Source organism: Budorcas taxicolor, chromosome 11, assembly GCF_023091745.1.
Source record: "Budorcas taxicolor isolate Tak-1 chromosome 11, Takin1.1, whole genome shotgun sequence".
Classification (NCBI taxonomy): domain Eukaryota; kingdom Metazoa; phylum Chordata; class Mammalia; order Artiodactyla; family Bovidae; genus Budorcas; species Budorcas taxicolor.
Genome location: NC_068920.1, coordinates 126034432 through 126056594, shown reverse-complemented (window position 1 = coordinate 126056594; position 22163 = coordinate 126034432). Strand labels below are relative to the sequence as shown.

The following is a 22163-nucleotide window of genomic DNA, read 5'->3' as shown; positions in this document are numbered from 1 at the left end:
CAGGTATGCAAGTCCTCCTCCCTTTTTTGGAAAGTACTAGATGTGCTCCCACTATGAAAAGGTTATAGATCAAAAAAAGAAGAAGTCAGTGTGGGATCAGGAAGCTCAGAGGGTCAGGCAGGAGAGAGAGCCATCTCTAGGAGGATCCATGGATGCCAAGCCTGGATGGGAGTAAGTCCAAAGACTCTGGGAGTGATTTGAAAATAATAAAATTGATAACTTGATACAATACATCTGAGTGCCTTTAGAGCAAAGTTTAGTGTTGAATTAATGATAAATGCATAGAACACTCAGTGAAGAAAAAGATCACTTATTAACTGTAGCAAAGCAAATATGCAGGGAAGCAAAAGTAATCATAGTACACAGTTCTCTTCTGCTGTAAGTATTTTATGTAGTCATAAATAAAATGCTGAATTTCTATCTAATAAAAAAAAGTGCAGCTCTTTGAAGCATGGGAGAGGTGGGAAGTATGTGGGGTAGGAGATGATGTAGGATAGGAGATGAAAGGGAAGAGGTGTGTGTGTGGAAGTGAAAGCTGCATCTCCTGTGATGGGAAGTTGATGGATAATGCCTAAAACTTTAAATCCAAGAAGAAGCAATGGGGGAATGTTATTTAGAGTCTTGCAGGCAAATACTGAACATCAGCTGAAAATTCTAAATGATTGCTGCTAAGTAAAAAAAAATTTGAGGACAAGATAGCAAACGGCTGTTTTCATGACAGGAGTTGTAGAACTAGCTGGCTGTTTAAGTTTTATTTTTCAAATAAAAATTGAAAAGTTCAAAAATATTAGCAGATGCAACTATGTACAACATGGATGAATCTCACAAACATAATGTTGAGTGAAACAAGACAGACATGAAAGATTTCATTTGTAAAGTGTGTAAAAACAGATCAGACTAATCCATGGTGTTAAGTCGTAGTGACTAGTTCTGTGTGGGTGGTGGCTTGGGAGGAGGGAGGTATTGGTGGGAGGAGGGTCGCAGAAGAGCCGTGGTGATGCCCTGGGTGCTGGTTACTTGGGTCATCACTCTGAAAATTCACCAAGCTGTTAACCTTTATAGTTTGCTTATTTTATGTAGGTTTTGCTTAATAAAAGTTATCCCCAAATAATACTACAGGTAATCTCACTTCGACATTGCCATGTCAGTATTGACAGAGGTGTCTGTAACAACTCTACATGTATTTGACACCATGGAAGAGCAATGTGCAGAGAATTTTATTCATTACTTTTGACACATTCTAGAACAGAGTGACAGTGAAGCCCGTACTTGATTTTTGATAGTTTTTATGGTAACACCTAGTTGAACATTTGATATTAAACTACTGAAGTCCATGTCGAAATGCAAAGAAAAGAGTGGGCCAAATCCTACCGGTAGCCTATTTTTTATATTTTTGAGCTAAACCAGTTTTTTTACACTTGAAAGTGTTATTTAAAAAGAAAATGGAAGAAGAAAATTTAAGAGAAACTATACATGGCTTACAAAGCTTAAAATATTTCCCGCCTAGTCCTTTACAGAAAAATTTGCCATCTCTTGTGTTAGAGTGCAAGAAAATGCTTGTTATCCTGGGAGCAAGAAGCCCTGAAAATTCTAACAAAAGGCAGTGCGAGCTTTAAGAAAAAGAAGAGCAGCTTCTGGAAATGGCTAAAGTAGTGTGCTTTTTAAACTGCGGTTTTGGTAGGGTGGTTAGACTGGTAGAACGGAGGCCCTCAAACCTATTCAAGCGTGGTCTGTTCTGTCTGTTGCAGGTTGTAGGCGGCCTAGATATCCACAAAAAGATGGTGGTAGACGTGTGACTCTTGTGTAAAGAGTACCACCCAACACTTTTGCTTTCTTCTCCATCTCTGAAGATCTGCTCAAGACGTCCAGCAATGCTCTCTGTGTATTTAAATGGAAGTATTTTTCTCTGTGAAGCCACATTTTCCAACATGAGCCTCATGAAGCCCAACTAAGTGTTATTGAACTCTTATTCTCTCAATAACTCAGTGTAGCACTTTAAAGCTGAAGGACAGCAGCATGAAAAGAGCATATCAATGTGGCGAAGAAAGGGAAGGGGTTGGCTTTTTAATTTATTTTTCTTCATCTTTTATAACAAGAAAGTATCTATATATACATATGTAAATATTTATATATAGATATATGTAGCTTTCTATATGTGTAGTAGGTTGGCTTTAATTTAATATACTTGATTCAGAAACAAAAATGATAAAGAGTACAAAAGTGCCAAGCAGAACATTCAACATCCTTACTTTTATTTCACACAGTTTTATATATAGATCGAAGATTGTACAGTTTGAGCCGGGTGTTAGGCCAGCTGTTTTCCTTTGCCTGCTCTTTCTCCTTTGAGAGATTGACAAAGCATTTGTTAACATCTTATTATTTACCTTGATTACATTTTTGTAACAAAGGAGTTTGTAACTTAATTTATACCTATGATATATTTCCAGGGACTGTGTCTCATTGCTGAGCAGCTTTGGTGACGTCTCTGCTTGAGGAGAAAGCGGAGTCGAGCGCTGCCGCCCTGAGCTCGTCCTTGTGTCCATGCAGTCACTGCACAGAGCTTACGCCTCATGCTGTCACTTCATCACTAGGCGCCATTGCGTTCATTAGGTGTCCCTGAGTCAGTGTCAGTTCGTCGTGATTTTATTCGTAAAGGACAGAAGCTATGTGAGGCAATCCTGATTTGATCTCAGACATGACTTGATGAAGAGTTCCGGAAATAATCATGTAATAGCTCAGGATATCCGTTTATGTTTCATTACATGGGTGGTAAATTGTCATTAAACTTACCTTTAAACCATAAATTTTCCCTTCTCTGTTTCAGAAGACTTGCAGCTAATCTAAAAACTGGTGATGTTTAATGTGCATGTGTGTGTCTATACACCCACATATACTTACATGTGACTTACCTGGGAGAAACCTTATTAAACTGTTTGCCACAGAAGAGCAAAATTATATCCAAATTTATATCTCTTAAATTTCTTTACCACAAGGCATAGAGAGTGCATGATGGTGTTCTTCCTTTGCCCGAAAATGTCTCGGGTAACTTAATACTTTGTGTGATTTAAAAGTAGTGTACCACGCTCCGCCAATTGATGTTATTATCCCTTCCCTTTTCTGCAAAGGTACTATTGGCTGGAAGAAGACATTCTGGTTAGCTTTGTAGGACTGTAGTCTTTCCCTATAATAGATTTTGTAGAAAATTGGTTTTATACTCTGAGTGGGGAAGGGCAGGTTGAATCAAGGCTGAAAGCATCTTAATTTGGGCACACCCGCCTGCCACCGCTGTTCCTTCAACTGAGTGCTGCACGCCATGGGCTCTGTCTGTGAGAGAAATCCCGGTGCTTGGTGTCCTTGCATGACATGGAGTTTTGCATGTAGATCAATTTAAAATGTACCTCTTGTTTACATAATTTGCATAATTTTAAAACATAATGTTGCCAAACTTTGGAAATGTTAATGTTCAAACTGAAAATCTCCACATGTAACTTTCTCCTCTGGATCAGTGCGTGGCTCACAACCCCAGCCAGTGGCTTGATCTGTTCCAGTGTCAACTGCCATGTGCTCTGCTTCAAGAGGGGAACTCGTCTTTTGTGAATTTTTTGTACATAAGTATTTGTTACAGATACTTTAGCAAATGCTTTCTATTTCTCTTGCTTGTGCATATCTTGGCTGGCGTTACAGAAAAAATAGTGCAAACATTATTTCCTTACTGGGGAATGAGGGTTTTTTCTTTTTCTTTTTCCTTTTTTTTTTAGTGTGTGTGGGTGGGTGGGTGGGGGATGGTTTATGTTGAATGTTTAGTTTTTCTTCTGCATGAAACATCATGTTGTGGGATCTTTAGGAAACTTCATACTGTATGAATAAGAAAATAAAATATTTGAAACTTGATTGAGTGTATCTGCAGTGGTCTTTAGGCTTCCCCAGCCATCGTGTGTGCGTGCGTGTGCTCAGATACATCTGACTCTTTTGCTACCCCATGGACTGTTTGCCCGTCCACCGGGCTCCTCTATCCATGGAATTTTCCAGGCAAGAGTACTGGAGTGGGTTGCCGTTTCATCCTCCAGGGGGATCTTCCTGACCCAGGGATCAAACCTGCTTCTCTTGCGTCTCCCGCATTGGCAGGTGGATTCTTTACCACTAGCACCGTTGGATGGGCTTTCTTCATTCTTACAGATTTTTTAAAATTTGATCTTTGACTATAAACCATAAGTAAGTCTGCTTTGTCACTGGGTGAAAACAGGTCAATATGACCTGGAGAACCCAGGCTGTTACCCTTCCTCTACTTCCAGCCTCCCTGCTTCCTCTGTAGGCCTTTGCAGCCTCTTTCCCGACAAGGAATGCTGCTAAGGGGCTCGGCCATGTCGCAGTTCAACAGGAGCTCTCCTGGCCACCGTTTAAACACGCTAAACCTGATTCTCATTTTACCCCAGTCTTCTTCCGTAACATTGAACCTCGTCTTATCTGATTCATGTTATATTTGTCTTCCCTGGTTATTCAAATAACATGAATGAAAGCTCCCTAAGGGCAGGGATTTCTGTCCCTTGTTCACTGATAGACCTGATTCTGCCTAGCTCTTAGTGTTTACTCAGTAAATACTTAATGAAGTAGGAAACACCTTGTTGCTACAGGCTGTGATATTAAGATTCTGTTCAGTACTTTGGTTACTCTTCATAAGCATTAGTATTGGGACTTTTATTCATTCAACAACTTTGTAGGGTTCCTAAGCCATGCCTGCACTATAATGAGCACTTGAGAGTCTTTCGACAGGTAAATGATGTACCTGGCCCAGATGAAATATAGGCTGTTGGTGTTTTATACCCAAAACACCTATATTGTCACGCATGCACTAGTTATGAGATACTAAACACTGGGTTCCTGACTCTTCATGGGTTAGTTAAGCTAAAATCAATAGGTAACATTTAAGCTCTAGGTCTCCCTTTCTTTCCTTAGTTCTGATGGTCTTAAGAGTAGAAAAGATGACTTAAAGTGAAACAGGAATCCACAGAATGGGAGAAAATACTTGTAAATCACATACCAGCTAAGAGATTGTTAGCTGGACTGTGCAGAGTTACACTCAGAAACAAAGAACCTGATTAGAAGATGGGCAAATTACTTGGACACTTGTCCAGAGGAGGTAACATAAATAGCCAGTGCCACAAGAAAAGATGTTTAGTATCACTAGTTATGGAAATGCAAGTAAAAACAAGATACGACTTCATTAGAAGTGCTGTTAGCAAAATAAAGGTATTGGTAAGGACATGGAGTAGCTGGAATGCTTGTGCATTGCTGGTGTGGATATCAAATGGTGAAGTCACTGAGGAAAATGATATAATGGTTGGTTGAAAAAAATCAAACAATTAACTGTGTGTGTGTAGTCGCTCAGTCATGTCTGACCTTGCGACCCCATGGACTGTAGCTTGCCAGGTTCTTCTGTCCAGGCAAGAATACTGGAGTGGTTTGCCATTCCCTTCTCCAGGGGATCTTCTCAATCCAGGGATTGAACCTGGTATGACCTGGCAATACTACTTCTAGATACCTAACCAAGAAGTTCTAGGGACCTGCAGAGGTATTTGTGCACCCACATTCATAGCCGTAGTAGTCACAATAGCCAAAACTTGAAAGCAACCAAAACATCAGTGATGGATTGATAAGGAAAATGTGGAATATTATTCAGTTATAAAGGGAAGGAAATTTTGACACATGCTATGTAACATGGATGAACTTTGAAGACATGCTAAGATAAAGGAGCCAGTTCCCAAGGAACAAATACTATATTGTATTTATGCAAGTTCCTGGACTCATCAAATTCATGAAGACAGAAGGTACAACAGTGGTTGCCAAGGGCTGGGAGGAGGTGAAAATAGCGAGTTGGGTGTTGAATGGGTACAGTGTTAGATGGGAAAGATAAATGTTCTGGAAATGAAAGGTGGTTGATGGTTGGAGGAGAATGAACTTAAATGTCACTGAGCTGTACAAATGGTTAATGGTGAATCATGTATAATTTACCACAGTTTAAAATTTAGAGTAGACAAGATGGTAGAAAAAGAATCTCGGTTTTTCTGGATGCTCTCCAGGACTTAGAAAGAAATGGTGTTCAAGCTCATCATATATGCCTTGAAACAATTCTTAGTCTTCAGAGATTCCCATATGCTCAAAAATCTCTCATTACATTAGCTCCCATTTTAAGCTAAGGCCCACTGCCACTTCAACCTTTCACTAACCCTGTTGGTTTAGTCACTTAAGGTGTGTCTGAGTCTTGAGACCCCATGAACTGTTTCCCTTTCCATGGGATTTCCCAGGCAAGAATACTAGAGGGGTTGCTCTTTCCTTCTCCGGGGGATCTTCCCTGACCCAGGGATCGAACCCACGTCTCCTGCATTGCGAGTAGATTCTTTCCTGTTGAGCCGCCAGGGAAGCCCTTGGGCAGCATAAATCTGACAGCTAAGTGGATCAAAACAGTGAATCCTTGCTCTCCCGAACCTCGAGATTATTGGTGTCCCTGAATAACCCTAGTTTCTTTCACCAGATAAGTCATTGACACTTGTAGAATACAAGCATTTTACAAGGTATAGGATGGTTATGTTCATCATCACTGTATACTCAATGTTATCTAACGTTAAGCATGCTGTCCCATGGCTCCGGAATCAGGGAGGTTACGTCTCTTCCCCAGGGCTCAGTGAACATAGCTTTCTTCTGTCAATAGGATGAGAACTGGAGTCCAAATCTTCTGGAACAATAGGAAGAAACACGAAGGTCTCTTCCCTTATCAGCCACTGAGTAAGAAAACACTCCTAGCCAATGCGGCAGTTGATATGTTAAACTGTTACATGATGTTATCAGAAATTGTACTACATACTGAGAATTGAAAGATCAGGGGCTTTAGGGTGGGAGGCAGACACTTAATAGCAGGATAGCATGATAGATGCCACAGAAATATGGATCAGCATGGCTAAGGTTCTCAGCATTAGTCTCCAGGCCTTAGAGAATTTCGAGAAATGCTTTGAACTACCAGATCAATTACCACTGTCACACAGTTAAACTGATTACACTTCTGTACGGTTCCATTCTAAGAATGGGTAAGGTGGTGATGGTGGTGCAGAGGTAAAGAATCCGCCTGCCAGTGCAGGGGATGTGGATTGGGAAGAGGCCTTGGCAGAAAGTGAAGAACTAAAGAGCCTCTTGATGAAAGTGAAAGAGAGTGAAAAAGTTGGCTTAAAGCTCAACATTCAGAAAACTAAGATCATGGCATCCGGTCCTATCACTTCATGGCAGATAGATGGGGAAACAGTGGCTGACTTTATTTTTCTGGGCTGCAAAATCACTGTAGATGGTGATTGCAGCCATGAAATCAAAAGACACTCCTTGGAAGGAAAGTTATGACCAACCTAGACAGCATATTAAAAAGCAGAGACATTACTTTGCCAGCAAAGGTCCGTCTAGTCAAGGATATGGTTTGTTCAGTGGTCAGGTATGGACGTGAGTTGGACTATAAAGAAAGCTGAGTAGTGAAGAATTGATGCTTTTGAACTGTGGTGTTGGAGAAGACTTGAGAATCCCTTGGACTGCGAGGAGATCCAACTAGTCCATCCTAAAGGAGATCAGTCCTGGGTGTTCATTGGAAAAACTGATGTTGAAGCTGAAACTCCAATACTTTGGCCACCTGATGCAAAGAGCTGACTCTTTTGGGAAGACCCTGAGGCTGAGAAAGATTAAGGGCAGGAGGAGAAGGGGACAACAGAGGATGAGATGGTTGGATGGCATCACTGACTCAATGGACATGGGTTTGGGTGGACTCTGGGAGTTGGTGATGGACAGGGAGGTCTGGCGTACCTGTGGTTCATGGGGTCGACAAGAGTTGAACACGACTGAGTGACTGAACTGAACTGAACTTAGAGTAGGAAATAGCAACCTGCTCCAGTATTCTTGCCTGGAAAATTCCATGGACAGAGGAGTCTGGCAGGCTATAGTCCACGGGGTCACAGAGTCCAACACAACTTTGAGCACACACGCCTCTAACATTTTGTTTCTCTTTAAAGTCCCAAGCAGTACTAATTCCCTATTGGGTGGGGATGCTTCATCAGGGAGAGGCTCAGCAGTATCCCAGATTTTAGCAACTGCCAGAGAAATACATTTGCTCTCTTGTTACTGATAATTCTAACTATGTAAGAAAACTTAAAAAGGAAATGCAAATAATACCAAAAGATAACCAGTTTAGCACAGAGAACCTGTTTTCCCAATCAAAATTATGCTTTTTTAAAAAAATTCAACATAAAATGTTTATGGTTACCGAGCAATGGTTCATTTCAGTCCAAGCTCTCTGAAAACTGTGGACCCATGCCTCAGAAAAGTACACACCCTCAGTGGTCAGAGTTTTGTATCTGATTTCCTAGACAAGGCATGGCGAGTAGGCAAGTACATGCTGAAGCCTGTGCAGACTAACAAAGTGCCAACAAATTCCAACTTTCCGAAAAGTTAGGAGTAAAATGGTAGCATACACATACTCTCTCCATGCTGCTGTGCTGCCAAAGGACAAAAAAAATATTGCAGGGACATTTCCAGCCATTTCCCACTGGATTTCCACTGTAATACTAAGTACATCTAATACCAATGCAGTGTACAGGCTAGTTTGGGACAGTGGCATATGTAACACATAGAACTCTTAATAGCAATACTTAATACTTGTTCTTACATGTACTTTCTAATTAAAGTTTAAAGTTTTGGTCAAGGGTTGTGGAGATAATATACAAGAGAATACTATCATCACAGTCACAATTTAATGAAGTGAGTTCATTAAAAAAATGTGTAGTATGAATCAAAGAACATGTAGGCAGATGCTTGTTAAAACAATCTATTACATTTGCAGAATAGAGTAGTTTTCTTAGGGGTAAAAATTCTTTTATTACATTTCATCTTACTACTTAGAAGAAATATACCCAATACTTAGTAAGGTCTGACTGCTTTTATTGAACACTTATTTTTACAAACTGCAAAAATAGGTACAAAGATTAGTCTTTCTTATTTCATAGAGAATATTCAAACTGCTGTTTATGACCTGGATCTAAAATATTCACACACCACTATTAAGGGTCATAATTCAGAGAGATTTTCTGAGATAATTCTTTTAATTACAACTGACAGAGAAGAAATGTTTATAAATTTAGAAAACATAAATTTATAAACAAAAAACTCAGAAAATAAAGAACTGTTACTTAAAGTAAGAGGTTTCCCCCCAAATGAGAGGATTATAAACTACGCAAACCTGCTACATGTGATTTAAAATGGAAACAATGATAAATTATACTTAATGTGCTAGTATAATAATGGTACCCATGACTGAAAAGTTCTTCCTGTGGTGTTGGGTGACCATGTGTAGAAGTAAAGTCTTTTTCTCTATAGAGGTCAAAGATTAAAAGTCCTTGATGTGAAATCAGAATCGGTCTGCTGCTCTGCTAGCCACAGCTCGAATATTGCCATAAACCTTTGATGGAGGATTTCCTGCAGGAGAAAATAAAAACGCTTATCTTCACAAATATATGTATAGATGCTGCACAGACAACAGCCTGCAACACTGCCTAGAACTTTTTCCCACTGGATCCTCCTTAAATCAACAAAAGAACTGTAAAGGAAGCCATACAAATACCCTCCCAAAACTTAAAATCCTAAGTGCCAAAGACACCGGGTTGTCAAAGTATTTCGAAAAGCAGCTGGTCCAGGCAGACCTGGGCATGTGTACTAAGTCACTTCAGTTGCGTCTGCCTCTGTGACTCCATGGGCTGAAGCCCACCAGGCTCCTCTATCCATGGGATTCTCCAGGCTAGAATATTGGAGTGGGCTACCATGCGCTCCTCCAGGGGATCCTCCAAACACAGGGACTGAACCCGCATTTCTCGTATCTCTTGCACTGGAAGGCAGGTTCTTTACCACTAGCTCCACCTGGGAAGCCCCAGCCTTGGACACCAGAGTGAATTCCATGTGTTTCCGCAGCAAGTGCTATAGCCTGCATCTCTGACCACAGGTGACAGTACTTTGTGGTCTGACGATGGGACCAAGTGGGTAATTAAAACAACTGATGCTAATCAGCAGCTCCCTTTCGGCTGAACCTAAAACACTGCCCACTGCTACTCTGAAAGGGGTCCCAGTGCATCTCCTCAGGGGGACACAGCCATGATGTAAGCAACATGCTCCAATGAGCCCTTTCTCTTGGGCTCACAGATGGAATCCAAGCAAAAATATTCCAGCTTCCTCTCTGGGCCAATACTTGCCAACCCCCAAGAGTTTCTGCCTGCTACCTTTATCAACTGGGCCCTAAAGTGAGATGCAATGTGATCTGAGTTCCTAAATTCTCTATTCCTTTAGAGAAAACAGCAGAGGAAGAGACTGCAGTTACCCAGAATGAGGTTGCAAATGGCAGTTCTTGCCATCTTGATGTTTTGAAAAGAACCAAGGATGTGAACTTTCCTGCAAGAGATAAAGTGAGACAAGTTAGCCACCAAAAACATTTCCTGAACTAAGTCCCATGATCCAGAAACTCTGGAAAGATGACAGATGGATTTCTAAATAAAGGTGGTGGTGATGGCCCAACACTGTAAATATACTACCATTCACTCTGAAAGGAAGGATTTTATGGTAAGTGAATTAAAACCTAAGTTCTTCAAGATTCTTGGTGAATAATGGCTTCCCTCCATTCAGTACTCTGCATACGCTAGGGCTTTATATACATGTTCTCATCATTTAATCCTCACACAAGCTTTATTAGACAGAAGTTATTCCCACATTACAGATGAGAAAGAAGTTTGGGAGAACTCAAAACACCGGTCCAAGATGACACACTGGCAGAACTGAGATTAGATGCAAATTAGATGCATTAACTATACTTAGTTAAAATATATTTGGATTTCAAATGCAAATATTTCTAAAAATGATCTAAATTTCTTCATCACTGAGGATTATCCAGACCCCTTTTACTGTACATTCCTTGCTGAATGGCTCCAATTAGACTGATATTATAGCATTTTACTTTTTGCTTCCCTGATGGCTCCCAGGGTAAAGAGTCTGCCCGCAATGCAGGAGACCCGGGTTTGATTCCTGGGTCGGGAAAGTCCCCTGGAGAAGGAAAAGGCAACCCACTCCAGCACTCTTGCTTGGAAAATCCCATGGACGGAGGAGCCTGATAGGCTACAGTCCATGGGGTTGCAAAGAGTCGGACATGACTGAGTGACTTCACTTCACTTCACTTCACTTCACTTCACTTCACTTCAAAATATCAGTAAACTTAGGAAACTGAAGCCAAAATCTACAGGGGAAGAACCCTCTCCCAAAGCAGAACCCTCTTCACACCGCAGGCTCAGACATTTCTGAAACTGGAGTAAAACTGAGGCTAAAAACAAGAGAACAAGTTAAAGTCAGTTCAAGATGATCCCCAGGTTTTCTTCCCCACTCTAGGCAACAGGCAACCATCCAACTACCCTCTCTTTTACTCCAGTAAAATTAAGGTCGTAAGCGGCTCACTGGAGAAGGCGAAAGACTTGGGGTCTCGACCAGGGGCACCAGGCACAGCAGAAGTAGGAAGACCATGACCAGAACGGAGGCAATGTCATGTGAACATCCGCACAGTGAAAGACAGCTGGCTTCCAGACGTTTGTCAGCAGAAGGACTGGAGACTACGTCTCAGGGGAAACTGGCCTCAATGGGAAAGACTAAAGATACTGACATCAGGGCTTCCCCAAAGGAACAGCCTGGCAATCACCCAAGTGAAGCCCAACAGTCCACCAGTCTCCCCCACCCCCAAGCACCCCGAGCCCAGGGTTTCTAGTCTACTCTTTATGGTCCCACTTTTACACAGGACACTCTCACTATAAGGAATCAGAACCCGAGGAAAGCATCTAATACAAAGAGTAGGCGGCGTGACCAGCAGGCGAAGAAAGCGGTACAGAAACTTCTGCAGGGAGAAAAGAAAAACAAAACTAGTATGATGAGAAAAGCCGTTTTCACTCACTCATGAATCAAAGACAGGATATTAAGAAAACTGAAGACGAAGATTAGAAGATGAAGTTACTAGAAGCAGCTCTGAATGAACATCATTTACAACAGAGTGGAAGACATCTTCAAAACCAGGTCTCACCAAATGTCCTTCCTATGCTAAGCCAGCTCCAGGACCATCTGTGCCACCAAAACAAAGCAGGACCAAGAATCCAAGAATCGAGGGGCTCAAACACCAAAGGCACCAAAGGGCACTGGGGAAAGAAGCCAGGATGGCAGCTGTGGGCCAGGTAGAAGGGAACAGTGCTTTGGGAACAGAAACCTCCAGCAGAGACTTCAAAAATGTCTGATACGTCTGAGCCCACCAAGAGGAGATACAGGTATAGCGTTCTAGTCACTGCAACACTGAGGAGGCAGAGACACATTAAGCATGACTTCTTCATGTGCCAACAAAGGGGCAAAGGACAGATGAGCCCACTAGACTATCTGGCTCAGCTGGTAGTACTCCAGTGCCAGTGCATACTCAGACAACACTGAGCGGGAACTGAGCAAAACCCAGAGTACAGGGAGGCGAGCAAACGCCTGCTGAAAGGCTGACTGAGGGTGGAGGGGGAGGCGGGGGACGAAACAGTACAAGTCTTCCTGTTTCACAGGAGAAAATCAACAGTGAATCTGAAAAAAAGAAAAATGAAGCTGGTATATAGAGATATTTGGAGATACAGAGAAAAATAACGTTTAAAATTTAGCTAGAAGAGCTCAGTTTGAAGACTTGAAATTTCCTCCCTCGGAGGTGGAAATGGAAGTAGACAGTGGCAAGTTTAAGCATGTGTATATATAACTTTGACAAAAATAAAACTGTAAAAGTCAGGCACGAAAGATGAGGAAATAGAGAAGCAAAAACACATACAGGGTGAGTAGTGTAGCTACTAAAACAAACAAAGCTTCAGGGCAGTAGCTGGAATGGGATGTATGTAGGTCTCCAGACATAGGCAGCACTCTTTCCCATTCGATATACTGAATGTATCGGGAACAAATGGATGTTAGTTTTATATCGTGTTCACATTCTACTCTGCCAGGTTTTCAGCAACTCATCAAAAAGAACATTTACGGGTGCATAGCAGTCCATCTTATTACTATGTCATAATTAACATGAGTTGCCGAACACATGCATTTCCAATTAGCCTACCTACAGTAAAAACTGCAGGACAGAATATCTCTTTGCTGGTACTTGGCACTGGAAAAAACCCTACTGCTAACCACCAACAAACTGGAGAAACTTGAAACCACATGCTATCTAAAAGAAGTCATGCACTAAAGACTACATACTGGGTATTTTTAACCTACGTGAATTGCAAGAAAAGGCAAAACCGTAGTGACAGAAAGGAGATGAGCGACGGCCTGGGAATCGGGAGGGGCTGCAAAGATGCACAGGGAACTTTTGGGGTGACACAGCCGAGTGTGGAGGGATCACAGGACTATATAGACTATTTGCCAGAATCTCACTAAGTTACACCTAAAACAGGTGACTTTACCCGAATGAAAATCATACTGTAATACAGCTATTTAAAAAATGAATTTGACAAGGAAATTTTAAGCCAAGCCTTAGAAATAATACTTGGTGGTGGTTTAGTCTCTAAGTTGTGTCCGACTCTTGTGACCCCACGGACTAGCCTGCCAGGCTCCTGTCCATGGGATTCTCCAGGCAAGAATACTGGAGTGGGTTGTCATTTCCTTCTCCAGGGGATCTTCCCGGCCCAGGAAGCAAACCCAGGTCTCCTGCATTGCAGGCAAATTCTTTACCAACTAAGTTATGAGGGAAGCTTTTATAAATTATAAACTTAATATAATGTCCTAACAATAATTAGAATTACAGCAAATCAGTTACATTTTAAAACTTCTAAATTAAAAAACTATTAGTACTGTATATGATATTTTAAAGTATGGTACATATTTCAAAATTATTGAAATTTCTAGTTCAAGAGAGCTTTTCCCATGACTCTGGAGCCCCATCTCCAGCCTCAAGTCATGAAACGTCAACGCTGTAACACACTTACCTTCAGGTAAACAGGGCCACAAATGCAGTGTTAACAGTTTTCTACTTAAGTATAAAAAATAGTCTAAAATTTAGATTTGAAAATAATAGTGAGCCCCTCAGCTCAAAGATGAGATGACTTTAAATAAAATTATTTCTGGATTTAGTAGCAGGCAGATCCCTCCTTTTCACAGTCAACTGCTTCGTTTCCCAACTTCTCGGCACTGTATAATCTCTGCGCCACCTGCCAGTAACCCCAAGCTGGTACAGGAGCGGCTTCATCGGCAGGCAGAGAAGGGTAATCCCAGCTTGACTTCCTGCACCCTTATTTTAAGCCCATATCATCTTATTGATGTTCACATATAACTGCTCTGTAGTTTTCCCAACAATGTGCAACACTCATCTTCCCTTTATGAAAGGCCTTTATATATTCGTGCATGCACATATGTATATATATACATTTATGTTTTTATTTTTTTATTGAAGGATAATTGCTTTTGTTTTCTGTCAAACCTCAACATCAGTCAGCCATAGGTATACATATATCTCCTCCTTTTTGAACCTCCCTCCCATCTGCCTCCCCATCCCACCCCTCTAGGTTGATACAGAGCCCCTGTTAGAGTCTCCTGAGCCATACAGCAAATTCCCACTGACTATCTATTTTACACATGGTAATGTAAGTTTCCATGTTACTTTTTCCATACATCTCACCTTGTCCTCCCCTCTCCCCATGTCCATAAGCCTATTCTGTTTTTAAAGTAAAGACTCATAATGGCATTGAACCCGCATACTTCTTGCTCTCCTCTACTGATTTAATCGGCTCCCGTGATACTATTTAAATATTCCCCTGTCATGTAATTTAACAGTGACTCTCAACATTTCCTTCATTGCAAACTGAGAAAAAAGCTATAATATCTAAGATCTTTCTCAACTAAATCTGCTCTCAGTGTAGCTAACTGTTCAGCCAAAAACATATCCTCACAAAGATTTAGAGGTTACGTCATGCATAAATACAATCTAAATCACTTCTTGAAACCATCAAAAGACCAAATGTAAATTATGACAATAGTTTTCTCAAGATTACATACTTACACATCAGCTAAAACTATCCGTGTCCGGGTCACGTTCTCGATGGTGAATTTGGTTTTTCCTCCTTTGCCAGCAATTCTGCCTATTGCCCTGGACAGGTGGTCTCCCTTTAAAGGTTTAACTAAATGAGAAAAGCAAGACCTCAGGAAGGAAGCCATTCCAGCATTACCCACTTCCACAGGAGTTTAATCATTAGCCAAATTTCCCTCCTAAAAGACACAAAACATGCATTTTTTTAAAAGCTGGTAAGAATACGGCTCAACTGATGCTACTGGAAAGCTGAGAGTCATGCAGAATACAAAGTCAGCAGTAAAAAAGTACCATCCAGGAATTCATACAAAAAGACCACCATACACTCACCATCTGTAATTTCAAAGGACTCTAGAAAGAGGTCATCCAGTCTAATAAGGGCAAGTGCATCCTACAATACAGAAATACATACTGTGAAGTGCTTCCATTCAAGTACCTGTGTGAGTGAGTGAGTGTTAAGCTAACTCATAAATTGTAAAACTAGAACACTCAACTTAAAAAACAAAAAAAATGCCCAAATCTATCAAAACATTCATGTGGAGTGTTTTCTGAGCTCCCCATTTCAGCTATCATGAAATCACTCACCTCCACCTGAAACCCAAGAATGAAGGCTTTCACAAAATCAGCTGCTTTTGTCAGAGCGCTAACATCTTTAGTTTCTTTACAAGTCTGTTAAAATAAAAAAAAGGTGGGGTAAGAGGCACAAATTATAGCTAGAAATGAAAACGGCAACATTCTAGCAAACTACTAGGACTGACCTTTCCCATTATTGTAATTTCCTTCACCATCACCCTTCCCAATATATTCTCTGTGACCCAGTTTTTGGTGAGGTAAGTACTGTGTTTAGTTTTCAAAACAAAACTTTGCTAGCTCCAGGGCTGGGCAGTTCCCCCCAAATACTGTCAAAAGACCGACTGGACTCCATGGCTGATCTGACTCTGGAGCTACTGGCAAGATTCCTCCAATCACTCCCATTCTGAAGGACCTCCATCCTCAGTTCATTTCCATCCAAGCTGGTCCTCTTCAGTGCCATCTCCCTGGGAGTCCAGGTCTAACCTCCCGACTTCAACCACCATTCCTGTGCTGATGTTGCCTTCCCAAAGCAACAACTCTAGTACTAACTACCAAGAACGGTTTAAGCAATGATCCTGCCCTCAAAGATTTTATTTGATAATCACAGAAATAGGTGCTCTTCATTAAATGCCCACCCCTGTAAATGACATGCACTGCAAAGGTGCTTGACAACACTGTAACTCTGATCTTTATGTCAACCTAAATTTAAGCAAGATAAATACTTTTACATTAGAGGAAACTCAAGTACCAAAATGAAAAAGTAAAATCTGAACCCGGATCTGATTCCAAAACCATGAGTTCTACTCTCCCACACAGACTCACAGTTGAGTCGAGGAGACTGTGTTTGTATTTGGCAACTTTGAAACCATGCAGGGTTGTGTAACAGCACATTTAAACCTATAGATCCCAGTCCCAATTCCATATGTGACCTTAGGCACGTCTCGTGAATGCTCTAAGTCTTAAGTTTTCTCATCTGTAAAATAAATTGGAACAGAAGAGCCTGAGAGGTCCCTACCAGCACTGAGGACTTTGCCCAAGATACTCCTTGGCCAGTTTCCTCACATCTATTAGATGGGGTATGTTATCTACCTCACAGGGCTGTTCTCAAGACCAAAATGATGTAATGCCTGCCAAAGCGCCACTCTGTGTCTGGTACAGAGCAATATCAACACACATCAGAGGAGTCCAAACGGATGGTGCTGCAATACATAAGAGATTCTGACAACTTCTTTATTAAGCCTTTTATCAATCAGCGAAACATAAGTTTAAGCCCTGAAGACTAGACTGAAAAAAATGGACTGGCAGTAAAGGAGAAAGAACTTGAGCTAGATTCTGAAAGATGATGAAACTGAAGTAGGAAGGAAAAGGAAGTAGGGAGGAGAAGGTCTTCACAGAGCATAAGGAGGGACAAGAAAAATGTTCAAAGCAATGGTAAGAGGACTTGGGAATGAGACTCCTAATTTAAAGTCAAATTCAAATATTTTTATCTTTCAGAGATACTGTAGATATCAAGATATCAATAAAAGAAGTGTGGTCTGGGAAAATTAATCTGGCTCTGGCAAGAAGGATGGAGAAGCGAAATGAGATTTAAAGATATTAAAGAAAGCAAACTTATAAGCAAACAAGTTCTGGCAGAAAACCATAAAAACCTAAATGAAACTGACAGTGAGAACAAGGAGAAATTCTGTCAAGTTCTGTATTTTAAACTCTGCCACCTATTTAGGACAGTGCCTCTCTGCTTTGCTCCATTATTCTAATCCCTCAACAGAAATAAGTCTATAACAACCCTGATAATGAATCCTTAAAATGGAAGATATAATTAATTTTGGTCACTGATTCGGATGCAAAATTGGAACCCACAGGAAAAAAACCCCAAAGTCTATTAATTTTCATTGTCCACCTCCTAGACTGACATCATGGAATGAATAAGCAAATATTTTTACATAATTTACACTTACTCTCAAAACTTATTTTTTCCTAAAAAGTAACACTAAAATATAGTACCTGTACTACAGCAAGTACTTCGGCTGCTCATTTACATACTTCTATTTACGATAACCTCTTTATTAACCCTTTAATCAATCAACACAGAACACTATAAAAAATGTGCTGAGACGCAGCTGGTAGTTTAGTTTAGTTTCAGGTCAAACTGAATAGGTCAACAAAATAAGTCCCACTAAGAATTCCTAGAAAGTCTGTTCTTTCTTCCTAGGACAGAAAAACCTCAGCATATTTTAAAGTGGTTAATAGTCTCCTTACTCTGATTTCAACATTCCTCGATTTCAAGTTAAAGCGTATCTGAAGTCCCAAATGCTCCACAATAGGAGTAAATATCTTCAGCCAGTTCTCTTTTAGTGGCGTGTATCTGTTCGCTGGGACTGGAATTTTCCTGGTTTCTTCTTTCCCATTCTATGACAAAAGAAAACACAACTCAGCAGTTGTTTAAAGGAATGAGGGTGAAGTTGTAAAAATACAACTGATCCTCAAAAAGCCTCCTTTAATTGGACAGATTAAACACCAGGAGAGTCGCCGCTCTGAGCTTCACCCCAGAAAAAGCGTCAACATCACCCAGAGGCCACCGGGCCGACCCGTCTCTGGCCCCAGCCCCGTTCCTGTTCCTCCGTCCCAGCCAGTACCAGGAACCCGTCCCCGGAGAGGGGCGGGAAGACGGGCCTCTTAGCGGGTCGGGCTTCCTCGGTGTCCATGCAGGTCGCGTCACCTCCCTCCTCCGGCGTGGACGGCTGCTCGGCCTGCCGTTTCTTCGCCCGCCGGCCACCTTTGCGGGTGACCTGACTGAAGCCGTCCTCGGCCAACGGGCTCTGTGCCTCCATCACGCTTTCCATTCTCCAGAACTTCCAGCCCCAACCTCAGCTTCCAGCGCCAACACGTGCGAGGCTGTACCGCGCAGGCGCGCCTTGCTGGCCCCCAACCTCCGCCAACCAGCCCCAGGGCTCCGCCCTCTTTCCTAAGACGTCCCATGCGGGGGACCTAAAGCGGGAGTTTCTGCGTTTTGTTGGTGAGGAGGAAGGGCTGTCCTAAAATATGCCTGATTCTTAGGTTCGCCCTCTGCCCCCACCTCTCGCAGTCAGCACGCTTTATAACCCATAATCTGTATCTGTACGAAAGGCACTAGGTAAAGCCATAAACAAGTTTGTGTTGTTGGGGAAGGAAACTCTTGTGGGCCTGCACTAGAGCATCCGGCATTATCTGAGAAACCTAAAACTACTTGTTAGGTTTCTAGGGGCGCCTACGGCAGGCGGGAGGGACAAACTATCCGTAACGTTTGGACTCTGGTTTCCAGGTTTGTTTCGTCAGGGTTTGTTGGCTGTGTCCCGCTTGGCGGAGGCGAAATCTCTCGGCTGGACCATGTCGGCCTTTGAGAAGCCTCAGATCATCTCCCATATCCAGAAGAGCCTCAATTACACGGTGTTTGACTGTAAGTGGATGCCCTGCAGCGCCAAATTTGTGACCATGGGCAACTTCGCACGGGGCACCGGAGTCATTCAGCTGTACGAGATCCAGCAAGGGGACCTAAAGCTGCTGCGGGAGGTGGGTGCCGGGTCGAGACCTCCCAGTTCCAAAATCTGGGACTGCTGCTGGAGGGGAGTGCGGATCTTGGGGGCGGGAGTTCTGCGTTCCTTTTTGCCAAAGCCTTTGTCCAGCGTCCCCCCAAAGCGGTGCTGAAACTGCGCGGGAGTAGCAAATCTGACCGCAGATTGAGGAATAATTCCGACGTAAAACGCTTTCGTTCGAGACCTGAATTCTCATCGGGCTGATTCATTCCTGCTTTGCTGGTCCCTTCCTCCAGCCATCCCCACCCCTCTCCCAGTCCAGTGCGAGGTCCCTGGAGGTGACGTTATAACTTCACATTTAAATTCGAGGCGTTTCTGGGCAGTGCGCATTTGTTTGTGGAGAGTCTTTTTTTATTTTTATTTTTTGAATTTTATTTTATTTTTAATATATATTTATTTTAATTAGAGGCTAATTACTTTACAATATTGTATTGGTTTTGCCATACATCAACATGAATCCGCCACGGGTGTACACGTGTTCCCCATCCTAAACCCCCCTCCCACTTCCCTCCCCGTACCATCCCTCTCGGTCATCCCAGTGCACTAGCCCCAAGCATCCTGTATCATGCAACGAACCTAGACTGGCGATTCGTTTCATATATGATATTATACATGTTTCAATGCCATTCTCCCAAATCATCCCACTCTCTCCCTCTCCCACAGAGTCCAAAAGACTGTTCTATACATCTGTGTCTCTTGCTGTCTCGCATACAGGGTTATCGTTACCATCTTTCTAAATTCCATATATATGCGTTAGTATACTGTATTGGTGTTTTTCTTTCTGGCTTACTTCACTCTGTATAATAGGCTCCAGTTTCATCCACCTCATCAAAACTGATTCAAATGTATTCTTTTTAATGGCTGAGTAATACTCCATTGTGTATATGTACCACAGCTTTCTTATCCATTCATCTGCTGATGGACATCTAGGTTGCTTCCATGTCCTGGCTATTATAAACAGTGCTCCGATGAACACTGGGGTACACGTGTCTCTCTCAATTCTGGTTTCCTCGGTGTGTATGCCCAGCAGTGGGATTGCTGGGTCATAAGGCAGTTCTTGGAGAAGGCAGTGGCAACCCGCTCCAGTACTCTTGCCTGGAAAATCCCATGGGTGGAGAAGCCTGGTAGGCTGCAGTCCATGGGGTCGCAAAGTGTCAGACACGACTGAGCGACTTCACTTTCACTTTTCACTTTCATGCATTGGAGAAGGAAATGGCAACCCACTCCAGTGTTCTTGCCTGGAGAATCCCAGGGACGGGGGAGCCTGGTGGGCTTCCATCTATGGGGTCACACAGAGTTGGACACGACTGAAGCGACTTAGCAGTAGCAGAAGGCAGTTCTATTTCCAGTTTTTTAAGGAATCTCCACACTGTGCTCCATAGTGGCTGTACTAGTTTGCATTCCCACCAACAGTGTAAGAGGGTTCCCTTTTCTCCACACCCTCTCCAGCATTTATTGCTTATAGACTTTTGGATCGCAGCCATTCTGACTGGCGTGAAATGGTACCTCATTGTGGTTTTGATTTGTATTTCTCTGATAATGAGTGATGTTGAGCATCTTTTCATGTGTTTGTTAGCCATCTGTATGTCTTCTTTGGAAAAATGTCTGTTTAGTTCTTTGGCCCATTTTTTGATTGGGTCGTTTATTTTTCTGGAATTGAGCTGCAAGAGTTGCTTGTATGTTTTTGAGATTAGTTCTCTGTCTGTGGAGAGTCTTTTAATGGGTCCAAGATAGTAAAATACTTGGTCATACAAGCAGAGCCAAAGCAGGCACTAGGATGCCTGCTATGTAATTGGAGGAGACAATCCAAAACAATTATTCTTTCAACAAGTGTCAGTTGATTGCCTGGTATTCTCCAGCTAGTAAATGACAGACAATGTCCCTGATTACTATGGAGTTTTTTTTCCTAGTGGGAGAGAGAATCAATTAAATAATCAAACTAACAATACATAAAGCACAAACTGAGATGAATTCTCTAATGTAAAGGCACATGGTTCTATGAGAGTAAAAACAAAACCAGAAAACCAGATTTGCATTGAGTAAAAGCTAAGTAGGTCAAATTAGGAGTTGAGATTTCCAAGAAGAAACAGCTCAGCAATGAGGGAGAGAGATTATCTCCTTTTGGAACAAAACAGCAGAGGAGGCCTTGCAAATGCTGTAGATCATTTAAAAGATTTGTGCCTGTTTTTGTAAGAAAAATGGGACTTCAATGAAGGGCTTTATGCAGGGTGTGGCAAGGTTAGGTTTACAAGTTTTGTAAAGATTACACTAATGGAAGAATTGGAGAATAAGGATATTAACTAACATTTTTATATCTGTTTACTAGTTTTTAAATGCCTTTAGAGCACTCCAGTACTCTTGCCTGGAAAATCTCATGGACGGAGGAGCCTGGTAGGCTGCAGTCCATGGGGTCGCTGGGAGTCGGACACGACTGAGTGACTTCATTTTCACTTTTCACTTTCATGCATTGGAGAAGGAAATGGCAACCCACTCCAGTGTTCTTGCCTGGAGAATCCCAGGGACAGGGGAGCCTGCTGGGCTGCCGTCTATGGGGTCACACAGAGTCGGACACGACTGAAGTGATTTAGCAGCAGCAGCAGCAGCAGCAAAAAAAAGATCAGTTATACTCAGATGTTAGCACTGTCATAGACTACAGGGAAGTTTGTAACTCCAGGGACCAAAAACTATGGAGAGAATCTGCTTGGAGGAGTTAGGGCCTCAACTGATAGGCAAAGGATGCATACACTTTCTCTAGGAAAGCTTAGATTAGAAAGTATGTAAGGCCTCATCCCATTTTAAATTTCTATAAATGCTACTTTTCTTGTTCAGATTGTCTTTGCTGGCCAGGCACTCTGCTCCTAAGCAAGGCATGTTCTTTCCTACCT

At 42.1% G+C, this 22163-nt stretch overlaps 3 protein-coding genes across 3 annotated transcripts in view; 2 read left to right on the top strand and 1 right to left on the bottom strand.

Moving 5' to 3' along the window:
• PPP3R1 (protein phosphatase 3 regulatory subunit B, alpha) overlaps positions 1–3760 on the top strand; it is a 62679-nt gene extending 58919 nt beyond the window's left edge. Inside the window, exon 6 of the mRNA XM_052647820.1 lies at positions 1749–3760. Within this exon, the coding sequence (XP_052503780.1) occupies positions 1749–1796 (48 nt within the window). The 3' untranslated portion in view covers positions 1797–3760. The remainder of the gene's footprint in view (positions 1–1748) is intronic.
• Positions 3761–8858: 5098 nt separating this feature from the next.
• PNO1 (partner of NOB1 homolog) lies at positions 8859–18650 on the bottom strand. Its single transcript, XM_052648929.1, has 7 exons — positions 18343–18650; positions 17966–18115; positions 15719–15802; positions 15464–15524; positions 15107–15224; positions 10391–10461; positions 8859–9498 (listed from the first exon to the last, which is right to left on the bottom strand). The coding sequence occupies exons 1-7, from the start codon at positions 18547–18549 to the stop codon at positions 9431–9433; spliced, it is 759 nt and encodes a 252-aa protein (XP_052504889.1). The 5' UTR covers positions 18550–18650; the 3' UTR covers positions 8859–9430.
• Positions 18651–18979: 329 nt separating this feature from the next.
• Positions 18980–22163, top strand: part of DNAAF10 (dynein axonemal assembly factor 10) — a 30336-nt gene continuing 27152 nt past the window's right edge. Inside the window, exon 1 of the mRNA XM_052649095.1 lies at positions 18980–19255. Coding sequence (XP_052505055.1) covers positions 19073–19255 — 183 coding nt within the window. The 5' untranslated portion in view covers positions 18980–19072. The remainder of the gene's footprint in view (positions 19256–22163) is intronic.

Bases quoted from the DNA above. Each gene is read 5' to 3' on its own strand.
- PNO1 (XM_052648929.1), bottom strand. From the start codon at position 18,549: ATGGAAAGCGTGATGGAGGCACAGAGCCCGTTGGCCGAGGACGGCTTC. The intron at 15,525-15,718 runs GTGAGTGATTTC...TCTGTATTGTAG, and splicing joins TTCTTGGGTTTCAGGTGGAG to GATGCACTTGCCCTTATTAG. The intron at 15,225-15,463 runs GTGAGTGTATGG...TTTCTCATTTAG, and splicing joins GTCCTTTGAAATTACAGATG to TTAAACCTTTAAAGGGAGAC.